This window comes from Palaemon carinicauda, chromosome 25, assembly GCF_036898095.1.
Source record: "Palaemon carinicauda isolate YSFRI2023 chromosome 25, ASM3689809v2, whole genome shotgun sequence".
In the NCBI taxonomy this organism is placed as follows: Eukaryota; Metazoa; Arthropoda; class Malacostraca; order Decapoda; family Palaemonidae; genus Palaemon; species Palaemon carinicauda.
The window spans coordinates 6,332,587-6,359,924 of NC_090749.1; the positions used below are offsets into that span (position 1 = coordinate 6,332,587).

Genomic DNA, 27,338 nt, shown 5'->3' on the forward strand with positions numbered 1-27,338 from the left:
TATTTTAGGATAACATATGTTTATTCCCTAAAAAAATTGGCCACTTCCTATTTCATTTGGGTACCCAAAAAAATTCATGAAATTTGGACAAATTTTTTTGGCCAAAAAAAGTTACCCTTTTTTTCTCATTTCAGATCTTCACCTCCATGGGTCTGACTTCATCCAAAATACATCAAGATGTGTCCTAAACATTCAAGAATCAATTCCTAAAAGGATTTGTGTATATATGCATAAACTTTTTTTTTATGAATTTTTATGTCAGGTCTTTTTTTTCTACTTAATTTTTTAAAATATTTATAATAAATAGTTTTTCTGCAGATGAGTAGTATTTATCTTTACAGTTGTTTTAAGCATTCATTGAAGTTTTTTTTGGCAAAAGAAAAAAGGAGGTTACTGCAAAAACTGATTTTTCAAGAATTTTTTTTGGCGTCGGGGTCGTTCGCGTCCGAGTATACCCTTAAAGGGGTGTCCGAGGAGCGTACCTATCCAGGGTTAAACTAACATGCCGAAAGAGTTATATTAACATGTGTTAAAACCATGTGTATATATGTATACATACACAATCTCTGGTGTCATTAACAAATGACATGCAGATGTAGATACATTTTGTGTAGAACCATCGTATATTAACTGATATCTCTTGGATATAGCAAATTGGTGCTCGAGTTAGCCTGTGTCTGACAGTCTAGAAACCTTCCAGATTCTCTTCTAATCTTAAACAGTCTCTATCAAAATATTCATATGCTTCAATGAGAAATTGGATTTTGGTGTATCTTGCTTTAATGTGGGAGGTAACATCCTTAATTTGAATGGCGAGTCGTGATAACAACACTAAATTTTGATGATTTAAACCATTAAACAGTAAATGTTTACAACAGTTGTGTGGGCAGAATGAATGGTAAATTCTATACAATAGCACCGCCAGCAAGTTATCAAATTTGAGTACTTTCACTATAAAGAGGGAAGTCCAAGGTTTCGTTTCATATATAAATCTAAGCGGTGCCAGGGCTGGAAGTGGTTTAAAATTTAAAATTAAATGTGACCCACCTGAAAAAACACAAGGTACCTCAAATTCATAACTCTCTCAAATTTCTCTTCAGACTGAGCTCTTGTTTGTACGTTAAAAACATACATCATGTCATTATTACATCATCGACTGTATTCTACATAACAAGACGTCACCCAAGAGTCATAGTTTTTAACCAATGATGATTAGCCATATTTTACTTGGGACTAGTATTTTAACAAAACTTGAATCATGTGACTTAAATATTCAATCAAATGACAGTTTTAATAGGAAACTAACACTTTCCGACACTGTTCACACAATTTCCAAAATTTTTCAGTCTTTTGAGAGCCATGGAGTCATGTGGACATTCAGTTCTGGTGTGGTTTCTCCTTTACCACCTACTTTGACATCAATTTCCCCAAGTTCTTGTCTCAATTGTTATTTGAATAATAAAGATTTTGTTTTTTGTTATTGTGGAAGCATCAAAAACATAATAAAGTGCTAACAAGATGACGATGTTATTAAGAGTGAAAGTGACACTATATGGCCAACCTGTGGTTCTAAGTGCCCACTTCATATTAACATTAAGCATTTGGGTGTGACAGAAGGCATGTTGTATTGAAAAACAAGAAGAAAGTGTAATAAAAAATGATATAGTTTTTACGTATCGATTTTTATGAGAACTCGGTTTGAAAAGTCTCATTTAGGTATAAAATCTAATTTGTTACTTGTATATAATTATATTATAATTAAATTTGATTATAAATTTGTTCAAAATAAATTAAAAATCTCTCACAAAACCATAAATGATTGTTGTTCATTCATTCGTGAGGTTATTGTGCATTGGGTATTGAGTCTAAAAGGTGCAGCTTGCCTTTACCTTCCAACCTAAATAAGTACACAAATGGTTTTAGGCTGACATATTCAATATGGCTGTGAAAGGGGTGAGTTACATTCACGCTAGGTAAGGATGCAGCTACTAGGTTAGGTTAGGCTATGTTGACTTTTTTGGATAGCTGGTGGCCTTGTTTATTGCTAATTCTACACATGCCATTATTTGTATGTTAAAAGGGATTCTTTAATTCATTCCCCACCCAAAAACGCCGGTTTTCCACTGGAGGTCCCCCAAAATTAGAAATGTTAACAATTAAGGTAAAACTGCTGTTCCTCCTCTAAAAAGATGTCAGCTTTAGATAAAGCACCAAGTAATTTATCAGAAGGAAAAATAATCAAATTTATTAGTGGTGGAGCTATTGTATAAAATGCCTGAATGAATTTCACTTCTCGCCTTTGGAAAGACTTCTGCACCAAATATTGTTTATCTAAAAAGTAATGGGATACTTGGGTAGTTTAATCTATATTTACCAAGGCACCGCTCAGAGTTACTATGATATTTGCTGCTCAAAGTAAATATGATGTTTGCTGATTAAAAAGAAGGTATCCTGGTTAAGGTTAAATGAGGTTAATGCTCTCTTTGGATTATAGTAGTTTTGCAATCTCGCCATATCATAACGGTATATGTATGGTCATATATACTTGAGTTAAAAGTTAGAAATGTATCTAAGAGTATACTACCATTAGACAATTATTGGGTCCTTTGACTGGTCATACGGTACTACATTGGATCCCTCTCTCTAGTTACTTCTCATTTTTTGTTTGCCTACACTTACACCAACTACTCTGGCCTATTCCTTCTACATTCTCCTCTGTCCTCACACACCTGACAACACTGAGATTACCAAGCAACTCTTTTTTGCTTAAGGGGTTAACTTCAGCAATGTCTTTGTTCAAAGGTAACTTTCCTCTTGGTAAGGGTAGAAGAGACTCTTTAGCTATGGTATACAGGTGTTCTAGGAAAAGGAGGATACTCCAAAATCAAACATTGTTCTCTTGTCTTAGGTAGTGCCATATAGCATCTGTACCATGTTTTTCCACTCTCTTGGGTTGGAGTTCTTTAGCTTGAAGGTACACTCGGGCACGCTGTTCTATCTTATTTCTCTTCTTCTTGTTTTAAAGTTTTATATAAATTATTTATTTAAATGTTATTTTCTTAAAATATTTTATATTGATTGTTTATTACTTCTCTTATAGTTTATTTCTTTGATATTTCCTTTCCTTGCTGGGCTATTTTCCCCGTTGAAGCCCTTGGGCTTATAGCATCCTGCTTTTCCAACTAGCATTATAGCATAAAAAATAATAATAGTAATAAAAACTGAGTTTTGTTTCATAAATCCTCTCTCTCTCTCTCTCTCTCTCTCTCTCTCTCTCTCTCTCTCTCTCTCTCTCTCTCTCTCTCTCTCTCTCTCTCTCTGAACTGATTATGAAAATGAGTAGCCTATACGTCGATTTGCCTTAATGTATAAGTTCAAGAGCAAAGCCTCCTTTCGCTCTTTCAGTTATGCTGAAAAAGATCAATGGTCAGTATAAAATAAGAAAGAATAAGAATATAACATTAAACTTTATGATCCATAGCGTAGGTAAAGGTGGACATGGGTGGGCACGTGCACAGCCACGAGATTACTGTACCCACCCAGGTGCCCACCCACTGGCCACGGGCCCACTAAGGCACCTCTCTATTGACGGAATAAATATATGTCCTCCCTCGGTTGGTCTGGTCTGGTGAAGATTGCCATGCCTGTAGTATGGCACTGGCTCTTGTCGTTGGACAGCGCGTGAGAGGATATCATTTCTGAAAAGAGGAGGTTTCCAAAGGAGGCCAAAACTGCAACATTAGAGAGCAAGGGTTGGTTTTGCAAAGGGTATCTGGAACATGAAAAGTTGGAGGATTATTGACTTTAGCAGGGATTTGACATAGACATACAAGAGAGGGAAGTAACCCGAAAAAGGAGACTCTTTTTTAGGTCCAGGAAAGGAAAGTTTAAGTTAGAGAAAAAGTGTTGATAGCAGCAAGTCCCAGTAAGTAGGAGAGACTGGGAGAGGAGAGAAGTTTTTTTTTTCTTCAATCAGAGAGAAAGGGAGAAGGTTTAAGCAAAATAGCTTATCCCTGCTCGGTGGTTTGGAGCTGGAACTGTTGCAATAATTGCATGAAGGTGGGAGTTTTGGTTGAGGAAAGGACTCAGGTGAGGATTTTAAAGGCAATTGGGATAGGGTCTTCCAAGGACATAGACTCATCTTGTTGAGCCAGTGATTGAAGTGGGTTGGAGGATGTGTGTTTAGAAATTGGTGCTGGTTGCGGCTGGGCGGTACTTGCAGGAACAGTTGCAGTGGGCGGCTGTCGCTGTCTCCTCTGGCAAGGAGGTCGCTGGTCTTTGGGTGGCTGGATTGAAGCTGGTTTCTTCTGTCTAGGAGAGGAAGTATTCTTCATCGCTGCTATCCTCTCCAGTCGCTCTGGGCAGCGCCTGTTCCAAATATGGTGAGGCCTGGAGCAGTTTGAGCACTTGGATGTAGTTTGTTTGCCCTTTTTGTGGGCTTTAACCCTGGATAGGTACGGTCCTCGGACACCCCTTTAAGGGTATACTCGGACGCGAACGACCCCGACGCCAAAAAAAATTCTTGAAAAATCAGTTTTTGCAGTAACCTCCTTTTTTCTTTTGCCAAAAAAAACTTCAATGAATGCTTAAAACAACTGTAAAGATAAATACTACTCATCTGCAGAAAAACTATTTATTATAAATATTTTAAAAAATTAAGTAGAAAAAAAAAGACCTGACATAAAAATTCATAAAAAAAAAGTTTATACATATATACACAAATCCTTTTAGGAATTGATTCTTGAATGTTTAGGACACATCTTGATGTATTTTGGATGAAGTCAGACCCATGGAGGTGAAGATCTGAAATGAGAAAAAAAGGGTAACTTTTTTTGGCCAAAAAAAATTGTCCAAATTTCATGAATTTTTTTGGGTACCCAAATGAAATAGGAAGTGGCTAATTTTTTTAGGGAATAAACATATGTTATCCTAAAATAGAAATATGTAAAAAAATCTTCATTATTTTGTAAATTACATTTATATCAGGGGCCATATCTAAAGGTAATTTTTTGAGTACTTAGAAATTTCGTAAAAAAATACATATATTTAATATATAATATGATATTTATGCAGGTAAAAATATACCAAAATATCACAAATTCTATAGGGAACAAGAATATATATAGATAGGGCAGCTTACGCTTCGGATATGTCCACAAAATGGCCGCCAACCACACTGACTCAGACTCCCTAATCTGCCACTTGAAATGTAGGAAGGGTATGTCAATTTCAAGGTGTTATTTACTAATCTAATTATTATTGGATATGCATAAAAATTGTATGGTGGGTTGCTGGATAATTGTCGATTATTTTACGACTATAAAATTAAAATTCTGACCCAAAAAATTTTTTTTGAAGGGAAATAAAATCGAAAAAAAAATGTAAAACAATATTTTAGCTAAAAAAATTTGATGATATTCAATCAAAAAATAAAGTAAACAAAATTTTCCGACAAATAAACATCTAGAGGAATCATTACTCTGTGATAGTTCCTTAGTACGTAGTAATTTTGAAAGAATTGGGAAAAAACGAAAAAATGGGAATCACCGGAAAATCGAACACATACCTATATATACGCCATATCTGGCTAAAAAAAGATAGGCATGGGTAGCCAGATCATCTAGAAACACTTTCCAACACTATAAAAATATAAGTTTTGCGACACTACTTGCCAATTCCTTACGGTAACATGACTAAGCAAAAAAATGCAAAACAAATAAAAAGGGGCACTCGTGGAAAAATGGCCATTCTAATATACGGCATTTCAGAAAAAAAAAATTTCAGCCACGTGCTAGGCAAACCATCAAGGCATATTTTCCGACAAATAAACATATAAATGAAATATTACTCTGTGATAGTTCCTTAGTACGTAGTAATTTTGAAAGAAATGGGAAAAAACGAAAAAATGGCAATCACAGGAAAATCGAACACATACTTATATCTACGCCATATCTGGCTAAAAAAAAAATAGGCATGGGTAGCCAGATCATCTAGAAACACTTTCCAACACTATAAAAATATAAGTTTTGCGACACTACTTGCCAATTCCTTACGGTAACATGACTAAGCAAAAAAATGCAAAACAAATAAAAAGGGGCACTCGCGGAAAAATGCCCAACATTCTAATATACGGCATCTCAGATAAAAAAAAAAGACATGCACGTGTTAGCCCAACCATCAAGGCACACTTTCTAACACATAAACATGAAAAAAAAATCAATAATATACGGCAATTCCTTACTACATAGTAAATTTTTACAAATATTGAAAAAAAACAGAAATTGGCAACCGCAGTTAAATACCCAATATACCAATAACTACGTCGTATCTGACAAAAACAAAATCACGCATGGGTAGCCAGATCATCTAGACACACTTTCCAACATTAAAAAAGCAAAAGTTTTACGACACTATTTGGCAATATCTTACGGAAAAATGACTTGGCAAAAAAATTAAAAAAAATTAAAAAGGGACACTCGCGGTAAAATGCCCGACATTCTAATATACGACATCTCAGATAAAAAAAAAGACATGCACGTGTTAGCCCAACCATCAAGGCACACTTTCTAACACATAAACATGAAAAAAAAATGAATAATATACGGCAATTCCTTACTACGTAGTAATTTTTACAAATATTAAAAAAAAAACAGAAATTGGTAACCGCAGTTAAATACCCAATATACCAATAACTACGTCGTATCTGACAAAAACAAAGTCATGCATGGGTAGCCAGATCATCTAGACACACTTTCCAACACTAAACAAGCAAAAGTTTTACGACACTATTTGGCAATATCTTACGGAAAAATGACTTGGCAAAAAAATGAAAAAAAATGAAAAAGGGGCACTCGCGGTAAAATGGTCCTCGTGGTGATGAACGACATTTTAACTAAAAAAAAAAACATGCACATGGTAGCCAAACAATCCACCAAGACTTTCCACAACTGATAACCTATACAAGTTGCACCATTCTACGACAATTTCATAATACGTAATAACTTTGATAATTATGCAAACTACCTCAGAAGGGTAAACTCGGACGCGAACGACCCCGACGCGTCTCAGAAATCGGGGAAGGAGTACAGCTACAGCAATGCACATCTGGACACTACTAGAGCGTGTAGGGGAGACACCTCCTGCAGGTCGATCACCCCCAAATTCAGTCACAGGGTTGAGTCACGTGAGAAAAACCTGTTTTTTTTTGACGCTCGGGGTCGCAAACGACCCACCGTACCTATCCAGGGTTAATGCACACTTCTGTGCCGTCTCCTTGGCTGCAAACACTGCAGACGATGGGGCCTTCACACTCCTCCTTGTGATGGCCGAAACGTTGACATCTGTAGCAGCAAAGGGGCTCTGGTGTGTTGTCCTGGATGGGGAATGTCCCCTAGACTCCTAGATCCAGCTTGGAGGGAGCTGGACCGATGAAGATAGTGATGAGTCGTCGAACAGGTACGTTGACTTTACTCATGCAGCGAACAGCATAGTCAATGTTGCTGTATGAAGTTGCAATGGAAACTGGCATCGTAACAGGATACCTGGTTATCACTGCTTTCTTCCTGACAAAAGCAGGGTCCAGCAGCATTAGAGATGGCTCCTCCTGGAGGGATCTGGCTGTCTCGAGGTCTTTGGGGGCGATTATTAAATCACCTTTCCTGTTGGGTCTGGCAATGAGCTGCTTGCCAGGCTTTGCATCCACGGCAGCAAAAGAGGCGTAGGAAATTGAACTGTTGACCTGCAAAAGTCAAAACTTCGGCAGAGGTTTCTTGGGCTGTGAAGCTGGGATGTACGCTGCAAGAGAAGAAGCTTCTTGCAGGAGTTCGGTAAGGCAGTCCGTACAATTGCAGTCCGTGGAGTGGTTCCCATGTTCAGTCTCCATGACATTGGACTCAGGCGTGGAGGTAGAAGTGTTGACTGCTCCTGCAACTGAGTGCTGAGGAGCTGTAAGGACTAACAAGGATGAGTCTGTGCACTCAGTCCTTGGTGTCATCAGTGGCGATGGAAGGGCTGGTATTGACGCTAGTTGAGGACGTTCAGGGCTCTCCCTTCTCTTGGGAAGAGGTGTAGTTGCTTCCTGGGTAGCAGATTTCAAGGTTATATAGTACTTAAGAACCTTAATAGAGGCGACATTTTACCCCTTGCAGCTGCGCCTGACATGATGGTTTATCAGGGTTTTGTCGTCGACTTCCGTGGTGCGAAAGCCAACGGTGTTGAAGAGGTTGACCCGTCGCTTTTGGTACGACGTACAGTATTAACAGCCGCAATCTGGATCATCGTAGAGGTCTCTGCAGTGTCTGTTACCTTCGGGGTACAAGTTCCATGCCCAATCTCTGATGTGAAAGACTGACATGGAGGCGAAGCTCTAAGGTGACTGCAATGAGTTTACTTAGAGCGGCATCAAGAGCATTGATTCATTGAAGTCAGCTCGAGTGCCGGCTTAGTCTGCCTCGGTTGGAATATGTCTCATGATATAAAACTGCTGAGAAGTGATAGAATGATATTCATAGTGTAATTTAGTGTTATCAGTTGTGCATAGATCTCATTGCAATAGGTTAAATTCTAAAGATTGATATTCGCTTTCCTTTTATAGATTTTTTTTTTCGAAACGAGGAAAAAATACAAACAAGTATTTACATATGAACTCTAACAACAATCAAATTTATTACATCTCTATAACTGCATGTGGGCATATACTCACAAAAACACACATACACACACACACACACACACATATATATATATAGATATATATATATATATATATATATATATATATATATATATATATATATATATATATATATATATATATATATATATATATATATATATATCAATATATATATATATATATATATATATATATATATATATATATATATATATATATATATATATATATATATATATATATATATATATATATATATATATATATATATATATATATATATATATATATATATATATATATATATATAGATATATATATATATATATATATATATATATATATATATATATATATATATATATATATATATATATATATATATATATATATATCTATATATATATATATATATATATATATATATATATATATATATATATATATATATATATATATATATATATATATATATATATATATTTATATATATATATATATATATATATATATATATATATATATATATGTATATATATATATATATATATATATATATATATATATATATATATATATATATATATATATATATATATATATATATACAGTGAGCCCTCGCTACTTCGCGGTTCGACAATCGCGGATTCACCACTTCGCGGGGTTTTCCCATAACCCATATATATATACATATTGCGGATTTTCCGGAAAATTCGAAAATACCGCGAAATCTGAAGACAACCAAATACGATATTTTGTTACCTGTAATTCCATTAATACTGTGATTAGTAATATCTGTTTTTACTGATTGTTCATTGCATTACATATGATATATAATTCAGCAGAGAAAGAAATAGAACACGAAAAGAGAATGTGATCATACGATAAATCAGTACTGTATACAGTACGTAGTAAAATTAAATCAAACATGAAACGCAAATCAGATGCAGTCATACCATATTAGAATGGTGTACTGTAATGGATGTGCTTCTTTTCCATGAATCTTTTGTATATATACGTACGTAGTACTGCATCCAATAATATTCTTTGTTGCAAAAATCACATTTCGAATAAGCGTACGAGAGAGAGAGAGAGAGAGAGAGAGAGAGAGAGAGAGAGAGAGAGGCGTAAAATGGCGTACGTAAAGCTGTATTATTATTATTGTTATTATTATTATTATTGTTGTTGTTGTTAATAAAATTATTATTGTTATTATTATTATCATTATTATTATTATTATTACTGTACAGTATTATTATCATTATTTATTATTATTACGGTATTTACTTAATCTACGTACGTTCGGTATGCGCGGGGCATCTTCTATGAGTAGGTAACTTACGCATCATAGTACTGTAAGACAGGTTGTGATTGGTTCAAGCGCTGATAGATGACGAATCAGAACTCAAGTTTTGTTATCTAGCCTGTGATTGGTGTTTTGCCCGCATCTCCTACCCGCAGCATCTAAGTTCTCGCGGGGCTGGATCGTCCACTCTCTGTTACCGCGTATCGCTGAGTAGACGTTCTTAAGTGTGTGAATCTTTGCTGTGTGCGACTTTTTTAAGTTGAACTTTTTGTTACTGTAAATCCTACTGTAATGGCTCCCAAGCGTTCTGCTTCTCTTAAGGCTGGTAGTGAGCCTAAACGCCACCGAAGGATGATGACGATAGCTGAGAAGGTTACGCTTCTCGACATGTTAAAAGATGGTAGAAGTTACGTGGCCGCCGGCCGCCATTTTGGCATCAACGAATCTACTGTTCGCTATATCAAGAAGGACGAGGCGAACATTAGAAAGACGGCTGCAATCACCTTTAGCAGATCAGCGATGCGAGTCGTTACAACGCGTAATAAAACGATCGTACGTATGGAAGGTGCTTTAGCTGTGTGGATTGCCGACTGCCGGAAGAAGAGCATAGCGTTGGATACGAACACCATCCAAACAAAGGCTTTGAGCTTATATGAGAATTTTGCTGCAAAGGAACCTAAAGATGACGACGGCAACCATGCTAAAGATGATGATGATGCAGATGATCCTCAACCAGGGATATCCACTGATTCCCAGCCTCAGAAACGTTTTTCCGCCAGCAAAGGATGGTTCGCGAAGTTTCAGAAACGTTTCACCCTGAAAAGCGTTTCCCTGCATGGGGAGTCTGCTTCCGCTGATACTGCCGCTGCTGAAACTTACGTGAACCAGACGTTCAAGAATATTATCGCCGAAGGTGGATACAAGCCGTAACAAGTCTTTAATATGGATGAGACCGGCTTGTTTTGGAAGAGAATGCCGTCGCGAACTTTCCTGTTCAAAGAGGAAGCCAAAGCCTCTGGCTTTAAAGCATTCAAGGATCGCGTTACCCTCGTGATGTGTGGCAATGCTGCTGGATTTTTGTTAAAGCCGGGGCTTATTTATAAGTCGAAAAATCCTCGCGCTTTGAAAAATAAAAATAAGAATCTCCTTCCCGTGTACTGGATGCATAATCAAAAAGCATGGATTACGAAGATGCTGACCTCCAACTGGTTCCATCAGTGTTTTATCCCGCAAGTCAGCAAATATCTCTTAGAGAAGGGCTTGCCATTCAAGATCCTTCTCCTTATGGATAACGCTGGTGGACACGCAACTGACCTGTCGCCTGAGGGCATTCAGGTTGAGTTCCTGCCACCCAACACCACGTCATTAATTCAACCGATGGACCAGGGGGTTATCAGGGCGTTCAAGGCCCTCTACACAAAGAACACCTTGGCGGACCTCGTTGCGTGTGTGGATGCTGCCCAAGAAGACGAGGATTAAGATTTTAACTTGAATGCGTACTGGCGGCAGTACACCATAGCCACGTGCCTGCAGAATATTCAGAAGGCACTTCAAGAGATGAAACATGCAACCGTGAATGCGAGCTGGAAGAAGTTGTGGCCCGATATTGTTTACTAAGACAAGGGATTTACTCCGTCGGAAATCCAACACTCTGCAATACGCAAATCTGTGCAGTTGGCTGCCATAATTGGAGGTGACGGGTTTGGCGACATGACGACTGAAGACGTCGACGAGTTGTTGGACTGCCATTCCCAGCCCCTAACTGACGCAGACCTCGAAGACCTGACGAAATCGGCAAGTGAAGAAGAGAGTGATACCCAGGAAGAGACCCAAGAAAATGTCGAAGAAACCGGCTTAACATTAGAACGGCTTGCCAAGGCCTGCAACCATGCGAAGGAGTTGAAAGAAATGTTGCAAGAGTGGGACGAAGATATGTTTCGCTCGATGCAATTCTGCAACAAGATCGATGAAGACATGACTGCCTACAAAATGCTCTTGGATCGTAAAAAGAAGCAGCGGCAACAACTTCTGATCACAATGTTCTTCCAGCCTCGCAAAAAAGAGCCAGTTCCTCCTGCTAGTACGCCTTCGGAAGAAATTGAAGAAGTTTCCCAGGAAGAAGTTGAAGAGGTGTCCCAGGAAAAGACACCTCCGTCTGAAGAGACGTAAAATAGTACCTGGCTGCAGAGTAGAACACATCATCAGCTTCATCATCATCATTTCTACAGTGCAGCAAATTCATCGCCATCATCATTCAAGTTTTTCTTCAACTTCTTTTGTGGTGAGTACAGTAACAATCTTTATTTTTTACTTTAATATTCTTACTGTACATTCTAAAACTGTATTTGTGCCTGTTTTATAGTTTAGTACTGTACGTACTGTATGCATTAAGTTAAAGGGAAGGTTTTAAAGTCTACATGTTGTAACCTATCATATTTTTTGTTTAAAATTTACATTTACGTACGTAAAACAATCTCTCTCTCTCTCTCTCTCTCTCTCTCTCTCTCTCTCTCTCTCTCTCTCTCTCGTAAATTGTTTTCCTGCTTTGCTACGTACAATACTGTATAAATTATATTTGTAAGGTAACATATTTTGTAAATGCTTTTACTGTAAATACTGTATGTACTGTATCATTATTTATCACTATCATCATGCGCGTTAAATGCCTTGTTTGTTCTGAGCGTGTTGTTTACTGAGCATACACGCCGTCGTTTCAGGCGGCGTCATAAAGAAAAACATTTCATTTGGAAGTCCTAAGAAAAATACGTAAACTAAAACATTGGTAATAAAAAAATCAACATAGAGTACTGTATAATCAATATAATCGATGCAAAAACTAACTTATACATATATGTGTACACTAAATGAGTTTGTTTCTTCATTATGATCAGAGATGAACGTAAAAAAAACATTGGTTGCCATTATTTATCGTGCTTTTTAGGTGTTTAGGAAACGCATGATATAAAATCGCCTTCAATATTTGTGCCTGTTTTAGTTTAGGGTGCTGTAGTACATGCATTAAGTGTTCTGTACATTAAAGGGTGGTTTGTTAACAGTACTACGTACAAGGGAAAGTTTTAAAAGTCCGAATATACATGTTAAATAAATAGGTAAATATGATGTCAATACTTTGCGGATTTTCACCTATCGCGCCCGCGTCTGGAACCTATCTACCGCGATAAACAAGGGTTCACTGTATATATATATATATATATATATATATATATATATATATATATATATATATATATATATATTTATATATATGTATATATGTATATATATATATGTATATATATATATATATATATATATATATATATATATATATATATATAAGATGTGACGTAATTGTGCAGATTACGATCTTTAAAGAAAGCATCAATCGGACTCTTCACATGACACAGTGACTTCGTGTCAATCCAGAGCGACTAATTGACACTCAAAATTCTTGTATATGACTGAACCTGTTAATATTATTAACGGTTCAAAAAAAACACCCGAGCTCGATCATTTATTTTGGAGCTGCACCTCGTTGGAATAGTTTTAATTCGTGTAGGAACAATTTGGTTTCAACCTTAGTCTAACTCACGGACAAAAGAAACTCTGTTGTAATAATCGAAATACAATAGTTTAATTTTTAAGTCAACAAAAAAAAAAAAAGGAAATGATCGTAAACCTCTTAAGGAGATATCTTACAATTGACAAATAAAGCAAAAATGTGTTTTCGAGTTTATGGTTAATAAATCGAGAAATGATTACAGTAAAAAAAACGAAAAGACAAAACTAAGCTTAATTCTCTCTAGCAATCCAAATACATTCAGATGCACAAATAACAATAAAAGAAAAAAGGTATCACTTAATTTCTATTTTCCGAAATCACTCGGTAAAATAAACTGCAGAACATAAATGTCAAATTAATAATTATGGTAAGAAAAGTGCACGGGTGATCCCGTAACAAATGAAAATAATGTTGGCAATCTGTCTATGTACCCCCGACAACAAAAGAAAAAACCCTCACTTCGCACTTCAATTTTTATACAACAAAAAAAAAAAAAACTGTTATTACTTGACATAAGAAAACTTGTAACATAAAACAAGAAAAAACAAAATGATGTTGGTGTCGAATAGGGTGTCACATTATTACGAGAAACTAATCCCCACAATTATCCCTCAGCTTCACTCCCTTGGAATTCCCATCCATGCAACTTGACACCTTAGGCACTTTTCTTTTTGTTTTAATTCTCTCCCTCGCACAGGGGTCAGTACTTAACTTCAAAACTTCAAACAGCAGGTGTTCTTTGGGACGTCAACGCAGATGGTTCCTTTCTTCGTCCTGAGTGTGTTCTTTGACTCAGACGGAGTTCGAGCCTCTTGGAGGTTTCAGGGGGGGGGGGGAGAGCCTGTCCTGGGGGACGCAGGCACGTGCTGGCTCCTGGGAAGAGTTGTTTCTTGTATGGCCTCCGGACTGGAACTGGTTTCTTCTACCCTCACAGCCTTAGGCTCCGCAGTGAAGATTTTTTTGGGCCATCCCCTTTTCTCTTGATTGGGTAATCTTGACTTCCAAGGGCAGTCTTCATCTTTTGAGGGCCAATGGCATCTTGTGACCCCTCCTTATTTTTCTGCGTGTTGGCCAATCATGACCAGGGGTCTTCTTCTTTGTGGACTTCGATGCCCCGGTCTATGAGAACCTTTATTCTCACATCTGGCGTATCTCTGTGGCTGACCTGGGAAGAGGGGAGAATTAAGCGCCTGACAAGTTAATGGCCAAGGAGGTCTCTGTAACGCAATCCAGACCTCCTTTGTTAGTTGAGGCTTGTTCTTAAGTTACATAGACGAGGAAATCCATGAGAGCAAGCTGTTTACCAAGAAAAACAAACTAAAAGAATTATGACGGTTAAGTTGTCCTTTGGAGGGTAGAACTCCCTCGCACAGGACTTCACACTTCCCCCCTTAAAAAAAAGATTTCCTGCTCAATGAAAAGGAAATCGTCTCCCATCTAATCTGTAACTGAACTCACAGCTTGGCTCTCACGAGAAAAGGTGAAATTACAACTAACAAACAAAAAAAACTGGAAGCAAAAAAAAATAATCAAATGACAGTTATAACTATTCCCAAATTACTTTCATACGCCCCAACTCTAATTCATCCTTGAAAGACAGTCTGCTAGAATGTTCTGAGTCCCTGGAATATGCAAAATGTTCAAATTTACTTCTTGTAGCCGTAGACTCCATTTGAGTAGTCTGCGGTTCTTGTTTTTCATTGCATGCAAGAATGTTAAGGGATTGTGATCTGTAAAGATGTTATTGGGCAATGAATTAGATTGAAGGTAAATAGAGAAATGTTCTACGGCAAGTACTAAAGCCAATAGCTCCTTTTCTACAGTGGCATAGTTCTTTTCATGCCGGTTAAATTTCTTAGAGAAGTATGCCACAGGGTGTTTCATGTTTTGATCATCTTCCTGCAATAAGACTGCACCAGCCCCATGATCACTGGCATCTACTGCTACTTCAAATTCTCTGTCAAAATCTGGTGCTTTCAGCACCGGTGATAGACTTAGCAACCTCTTCAGGGAGTCAAATGCGTCTTGACAATGGTTAGACCAAACATACTTGTTATTCTTCTTGAGAAGATTAGTGAGAGGCAAAGCAATGGTAGAGTAATTCTCACAGAACTTTCTGTAATAGCCGGTCATTCCCAAGAACCGACGCAATGCTCGGCGGCTTTGCGGGACTGGAAATTGTTGAATGCTCTCAACCTTTGCCTGTACTGGGCGAACAGATCCTCGACCTACTATATGACCCAAGTAGGTGACTGTCGCCTGTCCAAAGTCACACTTGGAGAGGTTGATTGTCAAGTTGGCCTCTGCTAAACTCTGGAAAAGGGCTTTTAGTCTCTTCAGGTGTTCTTTCCAAGAGTCACTGTAGATAACAATGTCATCCATATATGCGACAACACCTTCTATGTCCTGTACCAGACTGTTGATCATCCGCTGGAATGTCGCAGGAGCATTTCTCATCCCAAAGGGCATCACATTATATTCAAATAATCCTTGAGGTGTTACAAAAGCTGAAACCCTTTTGGCTCTCTCAGTGAGCGGAACACACCAATATCCCTTCAACAAATCACACTTGGTGATATATCTAGCATTCCCGATGGTATCCACGCAGTCATCAATACGTGGCAAGGGAAAAGAATCTGGCTTTGTGACGTTGTTCACCTTCCTATAGTCAGTACAGAATCTGACTCCACCATCAGGCTTTTCCACTAACACACACGGTGAACTCCACTGTGAGGAACTCTTCCTAATAATCCCATGCTCGAGCATGTAATCAATTTCTTTCCCAAGCAGTTCTCTCTTCTTTGGTGATACTCTGTACGCGTGTTGACGGACTGGGCGTGCATCTCCCACGTCCACATCATGCTCCATTACATTTGTCCGGCTGGGAACATCAGGAAACAGCACTGCGTACTCTTCCACTAAAGCTTGGACATCCTCTTGCTGCTGGGGAGCTAGGTGAGAGACCTTGGTCTTGAAGTCTCTGAGAACCTCCGAATTCTTAAGTCGGGCTTCGAGTGGCATGCCCTTGAAACTGGTTTTTTCCTCTTCTTCCCCAGAAGTATCCTGTTCTTCCTCCTCTTCTTCACCTTGAGGGTTCTGTTCTTCCTCCTCTTCTGTTTGCTGTACCTGTCTCCTTATTACTGATACATGAACAGGCCCAGTGACTGGTGATGGGTTTTGGGCAGTGGCATTACCACTGGTATTCCGAACAACATATGGTTTCATCATGTTGACGTGACACACCTGGTGTTCCTTTCTTCGGTCCGGTGTCCCTACCACATAATCCAATTCGCTGAGCTTCTTCACGACCTTATATGGCCCCTGGTACTTGGCCGCTAAGGGACTACCAGGCACAGGTAGAAAGATGAGCACATCATCTCCCACTTGGAATTGTCGTGCTTCTGTCCTGTTTGCTTGGTCATACCAGGCTTTCATTTTTTCTTGAGACTTCTTCATTTCTTCATGAGCCAATTGGCAGACCTCGTGCAAGCGTTGTCGGAACTTCACCACATAGTCTAGCACATTAGTACTTTGTTCCTCATGGGTCCATATCTCCCTCAAAAGTTTGAGAGGTCCACGCACTTGATGTCCAAAGACCAGCTGGAAGGGGGAAAACCCCAGAGATTCTTGCCATGAATCTCGGATAGCAAACAACAAGAACGGCACGCCTGTGTCCCAATCTCGTGTTTTCTGGTCTTCACAGTATGCACGTAATGCATTTTTGAGCGTGCCATGAAACCTTTCCAAAGCACCTTGAGACTGTGGGTGATAAGCAGAGGACATTATGTGCTGCACTCCTAACTCCTTAAGGGTGCCTTCAAAGATTTTCGACATGAAGACACTACCTCTGTCAGTTTGAATAACCTTTGGTAACCCGAATGTGGTCACGAACTGTACCAGAGCCCGCGACACATTGGGACTCGTCGCTGTCCGCAACGGGTACGCTTCAGGGAAGCGCGTCGACGCACACATTAGCGTCAACAAATGGGTGTTTCCCTTCTTTGTCTTTGGCAGAGGTCCGACTATGTCCATGATGATCTTGGAGAAGGGTTCTTCCACCACGGGGATGGGTTGCAATGGTGCCTTTCGATGATTTGGATCCTTTTTACCTATCACTTGGCACGAGTGACAACTACGGCAATATTCTGCAACTCCTCTGTTCAAATTTGGCCAATAAAATTCCCGGGAAATTTTCTCACGCGTTTTGCGTACTCCTAAATGTCCTCCCATTGGTTGTTCATGAGCCAACCTTAAAATCTCCTCTCGATACTGTGGTGGCATTACCACCTGATATAGAATGGTCCATTCAGCATCAGCAGGCACTTTCTTAGGCCGCCATTTGTGCATTAGGACATCATCCTTTAAATAGTAACCAGAGGGTTCAGCCTCGAGTTCGCTCAGGGATCCAGCTTCATCCCTTATCCTTGCAAGTTCTGAGTCTTGTTTCTGAGCCTCAATGAGCGACTCCCTCGAGTATTCTGAACGTAATAAACCAGGCTGCACCACTCTCCTGAGCATTTGGGGAAAAGTACCCACAAGCACTCCGGTAGGAACATTATCTCTGTCCTTTTTCTGTTGAGTGGTACTAGCACGGGTAATAGCACATGCTGGATATTCATTTTGTTCAATCTTCACCTCCCCTTCATTCTTGTCAGCATGAATTTGACATGATGCTGTGCAACATCGTTGTCCAGCTATGTCATTTCCTAACAATAACTGTACCCCTTGCATGGGTTCCTCATCCACCAAAGCAACTGGAAATGTACCGGAAATAAAAGAAGAGCTTAAAGTCACTGCATATAAGGGCAATTCCTCTCTTCCCTTAATGTAGCGAACCATGACACTTTCTCCCAAGGTGGACGATTCATCGAAGGGTAAGACTGCTCTGTGCAAGACAGTCTGCTCAGCTCCAGTATCACGCATAATCCTTATCTGTACAGGCTTGGTACCTTGGTCCTGCAGAGACACAGATCCTGCATGAATGAAGGCTTCCTGTCCTTGCCTTATGGCCATGTCTCTCTTCTTCATCATCCCTTGGCATGATGTCTGTCTTCTCATAACCTCATTAACATTAAGTGCTTGGTCGTCCCTCTTGTGATTTTGATTAGAGAACTTCTTTCCCCCTGGTCCATAATTTCCTTTGAGCCAGCAGCAGCTAACGTCATGTCCGAGTTTGTGACAATAGGAACACTGTCTTACTTGGGGAGCCGAAGGGTAGGCTCCATTGTTCTTACTTCCAGTGTTTTTAGCACTGCCATGTGTAGGGTTTCCGCCTACTCCTTTCTCTGATGGAGGATACGATGGTGCCGGCCCCCTGGGGCTCCAATTACCCCGAAATGGCCTGGAAGGCTGGTTTGGCTGAAATGAAGGAGGGCACCATCTTGAGCCAGAAGAGCCCCTGATCTTTTCCCTCAGTGTATACTCATCTGCCAGTATAGAAGCCTCATCAGGGTCAGTGATATGTCGATCTTCGATATATTGCCGAGTGGCTGGTGGCAACATTAGCAGAAACTGTTCTAATCCCATGAGCTCCATTATCCTGTCGAAAGTCTTGTTATTTCCAAGAGAGGCCTCCACCCACCTGTCACGGCTAATCTTCATTTGTCTCCAATATTCTGCATAGTTTTCTGATCCTTTCCTCAAGTTCCTGAACTTCTGGCGATAAGCCTCAGGCACAAGTTCGAAAATTTTCAAGATCCAGGCCTTTACCCGGCGATAATCGTGTGCAACAGGGTCGGATACCGCATTGTACGCATCCACTGCTTTCCCGGTTAACTTTATGGGCAACAGGCGAGCCCAGGCGTCCTCTGGGATCTGGTGACTTTTCAGTACTCTCTCAAACGACAGGAAGAAGCCTTCAGGATTCTTTTCATCATAGGATGGAAGGAGTCCTGCCATATCTTTTTCTGAAAATCCTCCCATGGGTTGTGCCCTTGGGGGTCTTGAATCCTGACCTTGTCTCCTCAACTGAGCTCGCAGTGAGTCAATTTCGAGCTCAGCTGCTCTAAATTTCATTCTCGTACTCAACGACTCTTCTGACCTCTGAACTACTTCATGAGATTCAACTTCAGCTGGACTTGAAGTTCGGTAGGCAGTCTGGCTTGATGACATGGCTGATGGTAACATTGGCACTGCTGCTGCTCCTCCCATAACAGAGTGTTCTCGGGTTATGGAGTGATCTTCGTCCCTATCTTCAATTGCTATCTCCAACTCACGCTCTTCCTGACGCCTATTAAATTCTCTCTCTAAGGCCTCTAGAATCTGTTGTTTTCTATCTGCATTTTGGATATAATCTGCACGTGAGCTCACTTCAATTAGCTCTGCTGGGAAGAGTTGCCTTAACAAAAAGTCATTCGGTTCCTCTAGGAACCTAGAAACTCTATCTGAATTTTCGTCTCCCATGACTGAAACGATAGAACCTTGAACCTTGAACCTTGAATGTACTTACTGCTGCTTGATAAAAGAAAGAGAGAAAGAAGAGAAAAAAAAAAAAAAAAAAAAAAAAAAAAAAAAAAAAAAAAAAAATCAAGACTTCTGGTCAGCCAATTTTACACTATGAAATCAACAGAACACAACAAATCAGGTTGCATAACAACCGAGATCAAAGATCACCACACTGATTTCGAAATCAAATTTCCGACAAACCGAAGAAACTCCGAAACAAAAACTGTTTCCGGAGCAATTAGCAAAAGCTAAAACAAACTATATTCCAACATAAAAGAAAATGAACAAAAGTTACGTAAAAAAAAAAATATCCCGGACACAGGCCCCCACTTTAAAGATGTGACGTAATTGTGCAGATTACGATCTTTAAAGAAAGCATCAATCGGACTCTTCACATGACACAGTGACTTCGTGTCAATCCAGAGCGACTAATTGACACTCAAAATTCTTGTATATGACTGAACCTGTTAATATTATTAACGGTTCAAAAAAAACACCCGAGCTCGATCATTTATTTTGGAGCTGCACCTCGTTGGAATAGTTTTAATTCGTGTAGGAACAATTTGGTTTCAACCTTAGTCTAACTCACGGACAAAAGAAACTCTGTTGTAATAATCGAAATACAATAGTTTAATTTTTAAGTCAACAAAAAAAAAAAAAAGGAAATGATCGTAAACCTCTTAAGGAGATATCTTACAATTGACAAATAAAGCAAAAATGTGTTTTCGAGTTTATGGTTAATAAATCGAGAAATGATTACAGTAAAAAAAACGAAAAGACAAAACTAAGCTTAATTCTCTCTAGCAATCCAAATACATTCAGATGCACAAATAACAATAAAAGAAAAAAGGTATCACTTAATTTCTATTTTCCGAAATCACTCGGTAAAATAAACTGCAGAACATAAATGTCAAATTAATAATTATGGTAAGAAAAGTGCACGGGTGATCCCGTAACAAATGAAAATAATGTTGGCAATCTGTCTATGTACCCCCGACAACAAAAGAAAAAACCCTCACTTCGCACTTCAATTTTTATACAACAAAAAAAAAAAACTGTTATTACTTGACATAAGAAAACTTGTAACATAAAACAAGAAAAAACAAAATGATGTTGGTGGCGAATAGGGTGTCACATTATTACGAGAAACTAATCCCCACAATTATCCCTCAGCTTCACTCCCTTGGAATTCCCATCCATGCAACTTGACACCTTAGGCACTTTTCTTTTTGTTTTAATTCTCTCCCTCGTACAGGGGTCAGTACTTAACTTCAAAACTTCAAACAGCAGGTGTTCTTTGGGACGTCAACGCAGATGGTTCCTTTCTTCGTCCTGAGTGTGTTCTTTGACTCAGACGGAGTTCGAGCCTCTTGGAGGTTTCAGGGGGGGGGGAGAGCCTGTCCTGGGGGACGCAGGCACGTGCTGGCTCCTGGGAAGAGTTGTTTCTTGTATGGCCTCCGGACTGGAACTGGTTTCTTCTACCCTCACAGCCTTAGGCTCCGCAGTGAAGATTTTTTTGGGCCATCCCCTTTTCTCTTGATTGGGTAATCTTGACTTCCAAGGGCAGTCTTCATCTTTTGAGGGCCAATGGCATCTTGTGACCCCTCCTTATTTTTCTGCGTGTTGGCCAATCATGACCAGGGGTCTTCTTCTTTGTGGACTTCGATGCCCCGGTCTATGAGAACCTTTATTCTCACATCTGGCGTATCTCTGTGGCTGACCTGGGAAGAGGGGAGAATTAAGCGCCTGACAAGTTAATGGCCAAGGAGGTCTCTGTAACGCAATCCAGACCTCCTTTGTTAGTTGAGGCTTGTTCTTAAGTTACATAGACGAGGAAATCCATGAGAGCAAGCTGTTTACCAAGAAAAACAAACTAAAAGAATTATGACTGTTAAGTTGTCCTTTGGAGGGTAGAACTCCCTCGCACAGGACTTCACAATATATATATATATATATATATATATATATATGTATATATATATATATATATATATATATATATATATATATATATATATATATATATATATATATATATATATATATATATATATATATATATATATATATATATATATATATATATATATATATATCATCCATTATTAGTCCACTACAGAACAAAGGCCTCACACATGCCCTTCCACTCAAGTCTCCTTATGGTCTAACTATGAGACTCTGTATCCGCAAATGTTCTTACTTCTTCAGTTCATCATATTCCCTTGTTTCTTCTACAATCTTTTGGGACCGAATATTTTATTCTTAATGTCCATGTATTATCTCTCATTCTCATTAAATGTCCTGTCCATGTCCCTTCCTTTTTCTTACAAGTTAGAATATCCTCTACTTTCGTTTGTTCTCGTATCCATGTTGGTCCTTTTTTTCAGTCTTAAACCATCATTATTCTTTTTATACCTCTTCGAGTTGTAAAGAGCTGGTGTTCTGTGGTTTATTAAGACTCATATATATATATATATATATATATATATATATATATATATATATATATATATATATATATATATATATATATATATATATATATATATATATATATATATATATATATATGTGTGTGTGTGTGTGTGTGTGTGTGTGTCTGTGTGTGTATGTGTGTGTAACCATATACTAGTATACATATTTACATATGTATATTACATCGACTAACTACCACAAATTCCAGAATCCTAATTTCTGTTGCAATATCAAGATGAATTTTGATCGATCAATCAATCAATCTCAAATTATTCACCAAGATAAACATATGCTGAATTTCGTTACTTTTATCCATTGTACCATTATCAATATTATTGTTTTTTTTTTTCATTGTAATCAAATTCAATTAAGTATTAGTTTGAGCTAATTTCAAAGTGCTTACTCCTTCGGAAAGGTTTTTTTTTCTTTCTTTTTTTTTTTGCTTGAGTCAGCCAACCTTGACTCTGTAAAAGATGTGGTATTATTTGAAATTGCAACAGTTCAGCTTGAAGTAAATCTAAAAGCTCATGATCAAGGCTTCCTGTTGCTCTTTCAGTTATAATGAAAAAGGTCGATAGTTAGTATAGAATAGGAAAAAATAAGAACATCAGCCTTTATGATACAGTACACTCTTAGATAAAGATAGAGTGATGAAGTATATATCATTCAGTTCCCCCTCGAAATACATAATAGAAAACTAAAGGAAACTTTTTACGAGTTCTTATATTTTCTACATCATTTTTTGAAAAGTTGAAATCATTGCAGTCACCTATAACACTGTTTGTATCATTTATTCTATCGTTCTGTGTTTTATGCTTTAATGATGGAACAGTAAAGAATTTTAATATATGATCACTTAATATTTCGCAATGTCCTTGAGAGTTTCTGTCTTAAGCTTATATCAGTTGGAAAAATATTCTATACCAATAATCGTGATTTTATATAAATTTGTTTTTTGACAAATTGAAAATATATTTTTTCAATATTATTAAAATATTGAATGCCTTTTAAAAAAAATGATTGAAATAGTATTATTTACATATATGTGGCTAGAACATAATTTTAAGTTAGAAAAAAAAGTGACGTGGATCAAGAATTCAAGTCGGATATGGCTAGTGCTCAAGAAGCATATCATAACTATTATTGGAGACCCATTCGCACTGGGTTCACCTTTCTACATTCATACACTGCTCAAATACGAATCTGACAATGAATGCTAGTTTGAATTTTACAAACCATTGCTATATTAGGGATGTACCGGTGAGCCTCTCTATAGATATGTGTGCACTTCTTGGACACAACCAGGTTTCAGTCAAACCCGAGATTTGCAATGTGGTAGGTATAGAGGTTAATCCCTACATGCGGAAATATTCTGTAAATATTTTAAGGTTTACTTGTCTAAAGATGGGGAAATATCATAAATAAGCGGTAATTATAGGAAAATGAATGCAAAGGATAAAATATCTATAAATGTCATATCATACTGGTAAGTACCCTACTCCTACACAGATAATTTGCGCAACAAGATTGTGATTTTAGATAGTGCAGCTACTTTATTTCCTGATATTTGCTGAGTCAAGAATTCTAAAAAATGCTGACATCGATGTTTCTCCCAATGCTAATATGGAAAAAAATTATCCAGGCTGTATAGTCCAAGGGCAAGTGTAACAACATTGTACTCTTTGGGATTTTGAATGAAGAGGGAATGACACTCTGGAATACATTATGAATATGGTCTACAGCCTCACCCTCACACTAGATGTATTCTATAGATATCTTATAATGAGTGTGTGAGGACAGCAAGACAAATGGAGAAAGACTGACGGTTCATTAAACTTGCAATGGTCACCAAATTACAGAGTGCGGACGGATAAGTAGCCCTGGAATGGAAACTGCTCCAACCGTCAAAATCATTGTGCTTTTTACACAAGACAAATCATCAAACAATAAGGTGGTAGCCTAAGGAAATATATAATCATATACATTAAAACAAAGAGTGCAACATCATGAGACAAAAATCCACTGAGTGCCACAAATAACAAAATTACAATTTACAGAAGTGTGTCCAGGGGAAGGAAACACAATGGGGAAAACGATGTCCTTACAAGTACTTCCCCTGCCCCCCCAGACAGCTGGCATCGAAGATGCTTGATGCGATTAATCCCTGTATTGTAGAGTGCGAAGTAGTTCCCCTTTCGTGCTTGAACGGAGGGGAAGGTTACTCTGCATCGGAGGAATCATTTTCTTCTGTCATTGCGTAGTTTTGTCCCGCTTGGTAGATAATTTGTTCTGAGGCGGAATCTTGGGTTTACCAGAGCCTTAGGTGATCTTGCTGCTTTTAAGTAATGATGGTTTTAATTGGTTGATCATCACACAATCTTTTTATCCGTGAATGTTCAAAAGAAAAGATTTGGCTGTACTTTTGTTGACTTTGTAAGAACTGCGATAAGGTCTAGTCAGAGGCTGGCGGTGAGCAACGACCCGGATAAAGACGTAGTCGCAGTCGTCTAGGTTCTTGGACATGAAGTGTCTAGTCCTGTCATCATATGTTTTCAGGCATGGCCTGAATTTCCCACAGATCTCTCTCAGGTGATTTTGCTTTCTGTCGTCGGTAGTTTCAGGGAAGAACTCGCCAGGGACTGTAAGCGCCTCGTCGTAGACCATCTCCACAGGGGAAGGTTCACCCTCTGCCTTGGAAGTGGTGTGAAGACCAAGGAGAACACATGGGAGCTGCGCTTTCCAATGTACGCCCGTAAATCTCGCCATCAGGGTTGTCTTGAGGGTGCAATGAGTTCTCTCGATCATGTCGTTCGCTTTAGGGTTGTATGCCGTGGTACTGTGGAGTGTCATTCCCATCAGGTTTGTCAGAGAGAGCCAGATCTCTGACAAGAAGGACGAACCTCGTCCGTCATGATATCGTTGGGAACACTGAAGCAGCTGATCGAAATCGACAGGAGAGCCTCAGCGCAGGCATGGGTGGTGGCTTCGGACATCGGAGTTTCTTCTAACCATCTAGTGGAGCAGTCGACGATCGTCAGGAGGTATCTTGCAGAACCTGAAGGCGGCAGAGGTCCGATGACGTCCCCGTGGATGTGTCCGAATCGTCTCTTGGATTGGGGAAAATTGGCGACTCCTGACTCAGTATGGCGGTTGACCTTACTCATTTGGAAGTTAATGCAAGTTCTCGCCCACTCACGGGCATCTTTCTTGATCCCTGGCCAGATGAATTTCTCAAATAGTAGACGGGCCGTAGTGCAACCCGAGGGGTATGATAATCCATGGATGACATCGAAGATCTTCCTTCTACAGGAAGCAGGAATCGATAGGTGCCGTAGAGGATGGTTTCCCCAGCCGGGCCGAGGGGAATGTCCTACATCTGTAGCATTGATGTTGTCGTACGATAGTCCTGGGCCTCAAGGTCACTCTGCCGTTCTACAGAGAGGTTGGCGTAGTCGATCCCCAGATGGACTGTGTTGATCTCGATCCTGGAGAGGGCGTCGGGGACAGGGTTCTTCTTCCCCGGTACATAGTTAATAGTGCATCCGAATTCTGCGATGGCTGCCAGGTGTCATTGTTGGCGAGAGGACCATGCATCTGAAGACTTTGTGAAAGCGTGGATCAAGGGCTGGTGGTACGTCGCGAGGGTGAAAGGGTTACCTTCAAGCATCTATTTGAAGTGGCGGACAGCGAGGTAGACAGTGAGAAGCTCCCTGTCGAACATGCTGTACCTGGTTTCTGCAGTTTTGAGTTTCTTGCTAAAGAAGGTCAAGGGGTGCAGGGAACCGTTGACGATCTATTAAAGGACCGCACCGCAGGCGACGTTGCTGGCGTCGGTAGTCAACTTAAGGGGGGCGCTGTTGTTGTGGTACACAAGGGTGGTGGCTTCGTCTAGGGCTGCCTTCGTCCTGTCAAAGGTGCGTTGCTGCAGGGGACCCTGAATGAGCTTCTTGGCTTTTCCCTTTAGGACGTCATTGAGGGGAGTCAGGATGTGGGCGATGTTGGAGATGATATGACGGTAGTAGTTAACCACCCCCAAAAACTCATGTAGGTGCTGGATGGTCGTTGGGGTTGGCAAGGTTTTCACGGCGTCTACCTTGGTCGACGTGAGCTTCACACCCAGTGCGGATATTTGATGTCCAGGGAAGTCCACCCTCTCGGCGCCGAATGTACACTTGTCGAAGCGCACAATCAAACCATTCTCTTGAAGGTGTTTCAGCACAGCGCGGACGTGTCTTCAGTGTTCCTCTGTTGTCCTGGAGAAGATTAAGATGTCATCCACGTAGCAGATACAGAACAGCAGGTCCCCCCGGATGCTGTCCATCAATCGCTGAAACGTGGCCCTAGCCTTGCGTAGGCCGAAGGTTGAATATGAGCTGAACGGCATTATGATGGCGGTCTTAGGCACGTCCTCTGGGAACTCAGGAACCTGAAAGTATGATTTAGGAAGGTCCGTTTTTGTAAAAAATTTTGCACCATGTAGAGTACTGGTGAGGTCTTGCATGTTAGGCAGAGGGTAGTGGTGTGGCGTTATGATGAGGTTAAGGCATCGGTAGTCGCCGCAGGGCCTGCATGTCGCATCCAGTTTCCTCACCACGTGGAAAGGAGACGCCCAAGGACTGGACGCCTTCTTGCATATGCCCATACATTACATGTCTTCGAAGGCAAGCTTAGCATCTCTCAGCTTCTTCAGCGGAAGGGGGCGTACTTTGGCATGCGTGCTGTCGAAGTTCCGGCTTGAAGACATCGGGGAACTCCTGAAGAAGGATGGTGTAGGGCTATGCTAAGATGCAGGAGATGGGTGTGATACCAGGACCAGCTCTCAGTCGGCGGGTTCGGTATGTCCCGGTGTCGATGAGGTATTTTCCGTCGACGAGTAG

The 27,338-nt window shown here is 39.5% G+C and overlaps 1 protein-coding gene across 1 annotated transcript; it reads right to left on the minus strand.

Moving 5' to 3' along the window:
- Positions 1-24,843: 24,843 nt before the first annotated feature.
- On the minus strand, positions 24,844-25,311 carry LOC137618829 (uncharacterized). The gene has a single exon (XM_068349038.1). The coding sequence runs from the start codon at positions 25,309-25,311 to the stop codon at positions 24,844-24,846; it is 468 nt and encodes a 155-aa protein (XP_068205139.1).
- Positions 25,312-27,338: the final 2,027 nt, after the last annotated feature.

Coding starts and splice junctions, on each gene's coding strand:
- LOC137618829 (XM_068349038.1), bottom strand. CDS start 25,311: ATGACACTCCACAGTACCACGGCATACAACCCTAAAGCGAACGACATG.